At 39.6% G+C, this 11,358-nt stretch overlaps 1 protein-coding gene across 1 annotated transcript in view; it reads left to right on the top strand.

Annotated features, from left to right (window-relative positions):
- The first annotated feature begins 661 nt into the window (after window positions 1-661).
- The window catches only part of LOC128700234 (LIM/homeobox protein Lhx1), a 44,749-nt gene continuing 34,052 nt past the window's right edge, over window positions 662-11,358 (top strand). The window contains exons 1-2 of the mRNA XM_070100653.1: window positions 662-736; window positions 936-1,109. Coding sequence (XP_069956754.1) covers window positions 662-736; window positions 936-1,109 — 249 coding nt within the window. The remainder of the gene's footprint in view (window positions 737-935; window positions 1,110-11,358) is intronic.

The raw sequence follows: 11,358 nt of genomic DNA, 5'->3' as shown, positions 1-11,358 counted from the left end.
GTTGTGGACGTTTCGCCATCCAGTGGCTGGCTGGATGGCGAAGCGTCTACGATGGGGATGCCCGGGGTGTTGTGCGTGTGTCTTAGTTTCATCCTGTCGGTATTATATACAATTCTTGTACTACTACTACTACCACTACTACTACTACCACCTCTTCCTGCCTATATATAGCCGTCCTGCTCCACCTGTTAGTGTGACTTTGTCAATGGTCCAAGTCGGACCGAAACGTCGTCGTTAGCTTCTCTCTTTTATGTGCGGGTTATTTGCGTATATATATATATATATATATATATATATATATATATATATATATATATATATATATATATATATATATATATATATATATATATATATCTGTACATTCAGAGGTATATATCTCAATGGATATATAGTTTTCTTTACCTAGTTTAACTATGAAAAGTATGTTCAGGTGACTTTCAGCCTTAATGACAGACATGGTGGGTTGGATAACAGGCAAGAGAAGTTTAGTAAAGAGCATACCTCCATTATAGGCTTTGTTTTGGTCTGTTTAGGGCGAAACATGTTTACAGTAAGTCCCTTTCTGTTTTGCCCAGTGTTTAGGCTTAAAACTTGCCTGTGCTGACCAGCGCCTCTAGAGTTAAATGTTATCTTGACGGTATACAAGACAAGATAATGAATGAGTGTGCAACAACTGGGCACTTTATTGATGAATAAAGATACCCAGGTGTTGCACATGTTTTATTCATCACAGGTGAGTGTAATTTCTAGGTTGTGAAAGGGTATCATAATGATACCAATAAGATGTGGATGAAGGCGTGTAAAGTTATGGCTGGAAACTTTTCGCCTCGATTGGCTTCAGTCTTCCAGGCCAATGTGGGCGAAACATTTCGTTTCATAACTGTACGCATATGCCTGTTTTGGTAATTTCTAAGTTGTTGTACACTGACTGACGCGTGTTCGTGTATGTGGCGCAGGGAGGTAACAAGCGGCGGGGCCCCAGGACGACCATCAAGGCGAAGCAGCTGGAAATCCTCAAGAACGCCTTCGCCTCCACGCCCAAACCCACGCGGCACATCCGCGAGCAGCTGGCCAAGGAGACTGGCCTGCCCATGCGGGTCATACAGGTATGTCTAGGTCACTCTGTAGGTTGTTCCGTGTGGGTCATGCTGGGTGCCTCAGGTTGTAGCAACGTTAGTTATACACTATTGGTTTCGTTTGAGAGATTAAACAATCTGCCTCCCCTCCCCCCCCAAATTTTTCAAACGTCGAAATGTTTATAAAGGGGGGGGGGGAGAGGAAAAACCGCGTATATGATAACAGCACTATCACCGTTACCCGTTTACACCGTTAACCTTTGTTTATATCGTTTTAAGGCCCGTGTGTTCACTCGTACGCTTATTCCAAGTTCTGTTAAACCTACTGAGATTATTATTATAATAAAAAAGAAGTGCTAAACGTACGGAGATTAACAAGGGCGAAAATACATATCTTTTGTCAACTTTATCATTGTTTATGTAGCTTTGTAGGCTACTGTACTCGCGTAATTGTAGTTGTTGGGGTCGAATCATGTTTCCCGGCCCCGAGAGGTGTAGGTGGTTTTGCGATTATAATCAAGGGGGAAGCGCTAAACCCTTAGGATTATACAGCACCTGGGCGGGGGATGTGGAAGGCATTCAGGTTTTATTCGGGGAACTGGAGTACTGGTGGTTTTGCGAGTGTCGGAAAAAATGCACTTTTTTTTTTTATGCAAGCCTAGCATGAGCCAGTAGGCTTGATTCAGCGCTTCTCTATGTTCTTTAATTAGAGTACACGAATTGGTTATTAAGAGCTTTAGATGTATTGTGCGTTTCGTAAAAAGAAAAATCCTGGCGGTAGATGGTGACTGAAAAATGTACCACTCTGGGTAACACTGATCTGAGAAATTGACGTATTTAGAATATTGATTTTATAGCTCTGCCCATTATTTCAGTTATTTTTAATGCATATTGTAACTAGTTTACCTATTATTTAACATAACGAAAATATCGTATACAGAAGATAGAACTACACAGAATGGGAACCAGAGGTAGTTGTCTCCCTTATCGAATTTCAACACACGATGTTGAAATATTTGGTCGAGCCTGAGGTGGGGAGATGTCAGTAGTGTGTCAGCCTGAGGTGGGAGATTTGAGTAGTGTGTCAGCCTGAGGTGGGGAGAAGTCAGTAGTGTCAGCTTGAGGTGGGGAGACGGCAACCTGCTAACAGGACAATGAGGATATTAAGTATTCCATTAAAGGTTCCCCAGCTATGGCAGCTTGAAAAGACAGAGTCCAGCAGCGCCCTAGTTAATATCACTAGGGAATTAGCAGCGAGCGGGGAAAGAATAATAAAATGTGAAGCCTAGGAAGAGTAGCTGTGAGGCCTTGAATCACAATCCGTCCACCTGCATCGTCACCCCCAACCTCTGTTGACTGGGGTGGTAATAGGTGGAGTGAGCTTAGAGGCAGGTAGCATCTCTTAGGAGACTGGTAGCGTCCATCACCCTGAGTCCATTATTATTTCCGTCTACCTAGCTGATCATGCCAGCGTAAACACGCTCATCTTCCCAGATCAATCTTTTTTTTCCCCTCCCCTGTTGCTCTTCTCCTCTCCTCGTTAAACGTCATTATTTTCTCTCATCATCGTCATCATGCAGGTGTATGACCCATACGGGAATAGTGCTTCTGTTTTTGATACAAGAGAAAATTATCGTAAAAGTATGGTTTACAATATTGCTTGGAGTTTTTTAGAAATTTGTTATTCTGGAGCTGAATGATTTTGGTGTTAAGTATAGAGTGTGTATGAGCTTTGTGGGTTTAGAGCGCTTAATTTTGATTGGTTTAACTTTGTGACTTATTTTTTATTATAGTTTTTCAATATTTTGTTAATTCTTGGCTCTCATTAGAGATTGTTGTATTGATTCTCTATTTTGATTAAAAGATTTGACTATTATTATAATCAAGGGGGAAGCGCTAAACGCGGAGGATTATACAGCGCCTGGGGGGGGGGGGAATGTGGAAGGCATTCAGGCTTAATTCGGGGAACTGGAGCACATCCAATTCCCTAAATCAAGAGCCCCTCACCAACATCAAGGAACCTTCCTTGATTAAAGGATTTGACTGTAGGCTTCCACTATAGGCCTCAACTATTTTCTTTATAGGCTTTGTGAATATTGTCACGTATACTAGCGCTTTCCATAGTTAAACGTTTTGGTCTTAACGGATATTTTTTATCTAAAATATTTTTTTGTTTACACGAGGATTTTAAGGTTATGTTAAGAGTTCCTTAACATAACCTTCATTAAATTTTCGTTATGAAAAACACAAATAGGGGAAAGGATGTTGGAGCTAGCTGTCAATTGACTGATTTCACTGATGTCGTTATGCAGTACTCTTGTCCAGATTGTCATTCTAGGGATAGAGGGTGTCAGATGAAGTGATGATGTTGTTGAGAAAGGTACAGGAATAGTGTAAAGAATAAAAAGGCACAATACTGTGACTGGAACAATACATAAAGAACCTACACAGAGAAAAAAGTTATGATTTAGTTTCTGTCCGACTTTGACTAGTTAATGGTCCAAATTGGACCGAAACGTCGTCGTAAGTTTCTGTCCTGTGTGTGTGTGTATAGGCATACTGCAGTTTTTCCCGTCATGTTGTACAGAAACTGTTTTTCTCTGTTAACGAAGTGGAACCAAGTGTGGTGGTATTTTGACAACATTGATGTTGTACATAACGGTAAGGCAGTCCACATTTCTCTAGTGTTAAAGGCTTAAAGGCTTTACTGAAGTGCCATGTCTATGGAGGTTCTTTTCGTTGAGTAGGTATAAGGTATGATTTAGTGCTATTAGTTTCTTGGCTGTCTTGCTTGCAAGATATACCACATTACTTTTTCATGGGCATTTTGGAGTCAAATTTGACCCCTGAGATATCCATGTCTTTCCCAGGCTCTAAAAGTTTGCATTCAGTCTTTGCACAGCTCGAGCATTAACACTGGCCTGCATAGAGATGATTTATGTTTTCTTAGAAGGAAATGTGACCTTTGACCTTTCATGGTTTTTGGCAGGTTTGTAAAGCAGTAAGCTGTTGATGATCGATATACCTGGGAGCAGCTCGTGGCATTTCATGTTGCATAAGTAAATGTTAGAATATAGCGATCTACACAGGCATGGGATTTTGGGATAAGTTTGAGGTCACTGAGATATACATTCCATAATGGACCAAGCTTACTTTTGTGTAGAAGAATGACATGGATTTGATTTAGTGTCTCATTGAGATGTACTCGGATGTACCTTGAAGGTAATCACTAAGGGTGCATAGTTGAAATGAAGCGACGAGGGCGGTAGCTAATACACAGGTGATTATGGATTGATCCAGTGACTTGTGCCACATACTGGAGAGGTTTAACAAGAGGGTCACAAGAGCGAGTGTTTGTAAAAATAATGCTATCGTTTTTCATGAGATTGTCTGTAAAGTTTTTCCAGTAATTTGCAGGAGATGTATTGGTCGACAGTTAGTGATTTGTTTTGCTTTTCTTTTTATTTTTGTGAAGTGGGGGTACATTTGCGTCTTTGCAGAGAAGGATATTTACAATGTGCTTAGTAGTACTGATGATAGATGCGAGTTAGAGGTGATGGTAGCTGGTCTGCACATGTACTCGGCAATGTTGGGCTCGTGTGGGTCCAGAGAGAGATTTAAGGAAATATACTTTATCCTGCCTCATTGTCAGCTCTGACGACTTTTACTTATTGTTTGCTGTTATCGTTTTTTATACTTGGTTTTTTCACTGTGTTGCTCTTGCTCTTTACTTGCTGCTGTTGTGTAAATCACATTTTTTTCTGTGCTTGTTCCTATTTCTCTTTTTTTTCCTTGTTGCACACACTGTAGCACGTGTTGTTGGATTTTGGTGGCTCTTTGGTTTGTATTTAGACTTATTTGGCCAACATTTCGCCCAATGTAGACGTTTATACAGCGAAACGTCATAATGAAAGCTTGTTTGTCTTGCACCCTATTATCTGTCTTGTGGATAGTAATGTGCTGCATTTATCAAAAAAAAAAAAAATAACTGCAATATAATGCGATCCTTTATTGACTAAGTTTGGTTCACACATTGGGCTTCATCAAGTTTCTGGGTAACGAGTACATATATAGGGCGAAGGTGGTTTGATTTGAGAGGAACCTTTATGGAACGGGCGAGTGTATGTTATGTAGGATAATGGTGTTTCCTTGCAAGGGGTTTAGCTATTGTAAAGCCCGTTATGGTTGAAATTATTTTTGCATCGTGTCGGTATTTTATACCATTTATTTTTTCAATAGTGGCAGTATCCCACCGAGGCAGCGGGGTGAGGCAAAAAGAAAAAGTTAAGTTTGTCTTTTTAAATATTGCAATTTATACAAGAGAAGGGGTTACTGGCCCTTTGCTCGGAGCATTTTAGTGGCCTCGTACGATGTGCATGTCTTATGGAGGAAAACTTTTGTTCCACTTGCTGATGGAGAATAGAGGAAATAAAGAACCAGAAGTATTAAGAAAATGGAAGAAAAACCAGCTGGGCATGTATATATATGCATGTGTAGTGTGACCTAAGTACAAGTTGCAAGATATACATACCTGGTATCCCGAATGTTTGAGACAAAGACAGTAGCAGTGATGCCATCATATTAAACAATTATAGGTTCGCGTTTCACAATCACTTGGAAGATAGGTGGTGGTAGTAGTACCTGCTGTCGACCAACCTCGTACTAGTTAGTTTATTTTGACAACTTATTCATACTGTGAATGGTAGCGCAAGAGAATATGGATACATAGAAGGCCTAGAATCTAGGCCCCGAAATGGGTAAATACGAGTATATCTGGATTTATATAGTTGTGTTGCAAGCAAATGTTGGATATTTACTTAATATCTGATATGTTGTCCATCTAAAAGTAAGAGTACGCTAAGAGGCAACAATAAGTGTCAGGGGCCGAAGACTGTTGAACCGCTTTTCAGCATATCTAAGGGGGATTACCAATAGACCCGTAGCTGTCTTCAAGAGGGAAGTGGACAGATACGAACATGCCTCTCCAAGTTATTTTCATGAATAAGATACCTTGAACAGTTTGTTTAGGTTTCCTGTAAGCTGTGGGAAATATAGTATAAGTTAACTGTTTTAAAATATGTCATGTAGATAGTTGAATATTATAGTTGGTATAGTTACTATGCCAGAGTAAAGAAGAGTGGTAATGGGGGGGGGGGGTTATTTCAAGTGCTGTTGGAGTACGAGAAATGTGATATGAAGAGATTTAGAGAATAAATTGTTTTGAATAGTCCTGAAGGTGGGAATTAGTGCCTGCGTTCTGGAATTTGGGGGAAATGTCCGAATACCTGTTAAAACAGCCAATGAATGACTTGTGGCGGATGAGTTTTTTTTTTCTTTGCAAAATAGTTAAAAATAATTGAATGTAATATAGATAATATTTACAGTTGAGATTTTCGAAATTGAAAAAAAAAAAGGAATTAAGTGAGGTGTTGACACTGAAAACAAATTTGTTAAACCCTACATGGGTTCAGCGATTAGTTATGATAATGACCATTGGGAGATATTAGCATCATGATCATTATTGTCACTATTGATCGATATTGATATAAACGTTAATCATGATAGTTATCAGTATCAATCATAAATAATGAGTCATTATGCTTTTAGACTAGGTTTTACGTTTGTCTCACCGTATGTACCTCTTCCCGTTATTTCCCTATCTATCTTTTTCCTCCTTTCCCTATCCACTATTTGTCTCCTCTATACCGTTTTCCCTATCTTCCTTGTCAAAATATTCTCCAGGTAATATCTGTGTATGAGGCAGGTGTCTGCCTTCCTCCCAAACCTCTGGTATAATATATATATACCGTATAGAAATGGTATAATGTGAGACCCCTACGGGTTTACCTCTTTCTCCCCTTATGATAATAATATAGGAAATTCTATGCCCGTGGATAGCCGTGGGCGTGAGAGAGCGGGCGTGTCTTGTGTGATGAAGCATGATGACGCCTGTCAGTCATGTCCCACCGCTCATTATACTCGTCGTCAGCATGATAATGAAGGCAGATATAATAGTTGATCATACCGTAACTCAAAATCCCATCAAAGCGAAAGCAATAATTCGTGGGTGGAATATTGCGTAGCGGGGCGGACGCTAGGTGCCGGGACTTGGGTACTGGGAATATATTGTTTGGCCTTGATTGGTTGATGCTGGCTTTGAGTTTTGGTTGAGCATGTGGAGGGGCCTCGAGTCAATGCTCGTTTGGTAAATTTAACAGTAGTTTTGAGGAACAGTCATTTCGGGTCAATTATGTCAAGCCGATGTTTGAGTATGCAGCACCGGTAGGAAACATAGCTAAAAAAAACATTATTTTAAGAAAGTACAGTTGAGATGTATGTAAGGGGAGTAAGCATAGAGCGAAGGGATGTAAGGGAATTTAATGTACCAGTATGAGAGGAATCAGGGGAGACGTAACCAAAATGTATAAAATACTAATTGAGAGTACATATAGAGGGAGGTAGGTTGTTTGCGAGCGGAGAAACAGGAAGTTTATTTTCAGCGAGTGTTGTCAACGAGGAAGGGGTAAATGCAGCCTTCAGACAGTTTTAGGATAAGGCACACGAGGCATGTAGTTGAGGGGAGGGGTCAAGAGGTATGTATTGATGGCTGCAAATTATAATAAAAAGGAAGCGCTAAAATACAAGGGCTATACAGCGCTGCAGGGTAGGAAGGATAAAAGGGAGATAGATGAGTAATATTTTACGGAGAATAGCGGGGAAGTGGATGGCTGCAAATGCGTACAGGTAACTTTGTAGAGGCGAATACACACACATATGCACTCGCCTAATTGTGGTTGTAGGGGTCGATATATAGGTCGTGACCCCGTGTGTTCACTAATTATCACTAGATGTACTTTACCTGCTCCATGAGGTTTATCATACCTCGACTACATCAATGTGCAGACGGTTCCACTTAGTGGCAAGAAGTACATCGTAACATTTGCTGTGAGTGGTTAGTTTTCAAGTTTAAATTGTGATCGCTTGTTGGTGTCATGTCTCCCCTCAAGGAAGGTTCCTTGATGTTGGTGAGGGGCTCTTGATTTAGGGAATTGGATGTGTGCTCGTTCCCCAAATTAAGCCTGAATGCCTTCCACATCCCCCCCCAGGCGCTGTATAATCCTCCGGGTTTAGCGCTTCCCCCTTGATTGTAATAATAATAATAATGGTGTCATGTCTGATTTTTATTATAATGAAAAAGAAGCCTTAAGCTACAAGGGCTATACAGCATTACATGTTTGAAACTCGGTCGTTATCTACCTTGTTAATTCATGTGTTATTTTACCCACTGTCCGTTATGATGGCAGGTTGAGTTTCCTTAACGTCTCGTCGTACAAGAAAGTTGAGGTGCAGGACTATTATTTTTATAACCTTTGCACTTTGATTATTATAATCAAAAAGAAGCGCTAATTATTATTATTATTATAATCAAGGGGGAAGCGCTAAACCCGGAGGATTATACAGCGCCTGGGGGGGGGATGTGGAAGGCATTCAGGCTTAATTCGGGGAACTGGAGCACAGATCCAATTCCCTAAATCAAGAGCCCCTCACCAACATCAAGGAACCTTCCTTGAGGGGTAAAGAAGCGCTAAGCCACAAGGACTATACAGCTTTGCACTTTGAGGTATGGGTTGCATACTCGAGTGTGGGCCTGGCGAATGACTCGTTTACTTAGATATCAAAACGGTATTATCATTTTAATAAAAAATAAGTGCTAAACCACAAGAATGGGACTGTATTGAGTAGAAAGAGGGATGATTATGATGATGATAGTTTATTGAGTGAGTGTCAAAAATTCTATGAGAAAGTAGTACAGATTAAAGGAAGGCGGGTCTATGAGCAAGAAGGGAAGGTAAACAGGGTATAAGAAGAATATGCCAAGATAGTACTGTGAGGATGTCTAGACGGAATTTTTTTTTTTTTTTGTTTCATAGGGTTTGACAAGGTTAAGGATCCCTAGCTTTGACAAGCTAAAAGCTGTTACCTATATCATCTCATTTGAAAGCATTTTTATTATGAGACATGAACATCAAAATGGTATACAATACCGACACGTTGTTAGGTAATACGTGCAATAGTTAGACAACTTTATTCCGAAACGTTTCGCCTACACAGTAGGCTTCTTCAGTCGAATACAGAAAGTAGGCAGCAACAGTAGAGATGTGAAGATGTAATCAGTCCATCACCCTTGAAGTCGTAGAATTTGAGGTTGTGTTCCCCTCGGCATGGAGAAGTTGAGTTCCATTGTTAGGAACTACTTCCTGACTATGGGACTGAACTTGTGCAGGCCGAGGGAGTGACAACCTCAAATTCTACGACTTGAAGGGTGATGGACTGATTACATCGTCTTCACATGTCTACTTTTGCTGCCTACTTTCTGTATTCGACTGAAGAAGCCTACTGTGTAGGCGAAACGTTTTGGAATAAAGTTATCTAAGTGTTGCATATGTGTATTATGAGACATTCAAGTAGTGAACAGGATGAAGTTTGGAGCCATCTGTGGGCCAGCATTTTTATTTGATAAATTGATTATCTCGTTGACATCATTATGCTATACGAATGCGTTTCCATACTCGATCGAGTCATCCTGGGTATATAGGATGTGTGAGTGATGATGTTCTGGAGAAGAGTACAGGCAGAGTGAATTTGCTGCTTTCTGCCCGTCTTGTGGCATAAAAGCTTGTTTCACGCTGTCCTCGAAGTGGATTGGCCTTGTACATAAAAGTAAGGTCACGCACATCGCTCCTATGTTGAAGGCTCTGCTGAAATTATTATTATTATTATAATCAAGGGGGAAGTGCTAAACCCGGAGGATTATACAGCGCCTGGGGGAAGGCATTCAGGCTTAATTCGGGGAACTGGAGCACAGATCCAATTCCCTAAATCAAGAGCCCCTCACCAACATCAAGGAACCTTCCTTGAGGGGTCTGCTGAAATGATATATCTATCCATGATAGGTCCAGGGGAGAGATGAGACATCTTGCTCTGTCAAGCACTCGCAGATGAGAGGGTTGGGCAGGCAAACCAAGAAAGTGGAGCATACTCAAGGTGTGAGCGTACTTTTACAGGATCTAAACATTTCTCAAACTATTCACCAAGTAGTCTACCAGCCCCACTTTCTTCCAAAACATTTCCCTCGCTAAAATAAGTTATTAAACACTTTGACGAAACATGAGAATAATTCAACCTTTCTTCAGTCTTACAAATGATCAGAAATGTCAGCCGTACCATTTAATACAATGGCCAATTATATCTGGCACGTCACTCACTTGCTTTAAAACCCATTTAAATATAGTCTTCAAATACACTGCTGTCATCTGTGCGCAGTGCAAACTTTTCATTGACTTGCCAGAATGGTGACTTCCTAAATAATAATTACTCTACTTTACCAGCCTACCCCTCTACAAAAACTAGAATTTTTTTTATTAATCCACACGCAGATAAACCACCCTTCTTTTGGCTACAAGAACGAAAAATGCTACCTAAAAACATTAAGTAACACCAACCTATTTAAGCCTTTTAGAACTTACATCTATACCATTCCTTTTAATACATTTGTTAACAAGCATATCAAACACGCTTGCTGCAACACTAAGGGCTACATTTTATATCCTAATTTGCCTCCACTTCACCTTAGGTCAATTTAAAAAAAAAAAAAAAATTTTATAAAGCCTACAAATATTAAATAAAAAACGAGCTTTAAAAAATAAGTTAAATGCTGGATTTAAAATTTTAACATTAAGTTTTGGGCCGGCAATCTTAAGACCCTACCATATCTAAGTTTTCCTAAACAATATGCTGCACATCAATGCACTTGGTCCAAGTTATATAAATATATAAACTTAGTTTCGTACTCGTGGGTATTCTCAAAAAATTTTGAGTACGGTAATATACCTATTTATTTTATTGCTCATTATGTCATCCGTATCGGCAATTTGTTTTTGGCATATTACAACATGTTATGTCAAACCCACGGCCATCACAAACTACAGCATCGACAAATTTTAATAAATTAAAGTAATGAAAAACAAAAACTTTAAACGGTAGACAAGAAAATTCTGCAAAAAAAAAAAAAAAAAAAAAAAAAAGTGAGAGCACTCAGATTGCGATGGACATGTCACTGATAATCAACACGAAATGTCTAATAGTTATTTCGTCAGACTACTTCAATATCCCACAAACTTTAATTATTCAAATGACATTAGTAAATAAACCCACGAAACATTTATTTAAGGGCATATAAGGAACGCAAGTTTAAACCTACTCTCATTAACTATTCTTT

The sequence above is a fragment of the Cherax quadricarinatus genome, chromosome 74 (genome assembly GCF_038502225.1).
Source record: "Cherax quadricarinatus isolate ZL_2023a chromosome 74, ASM3850222v1, whole genome shotgun sequence".
Lineage (NCBI taxonomy): Eukaryota > Metazoa > Arthropoda > Malacostraca > Decapoda > Parastacidae > Cherax > Cherax quadricarinatus.
Note: the sequence above shows the minus strand (reverse complement) of the source record. Positions and strands in the feature narration are given on the sequence as shown.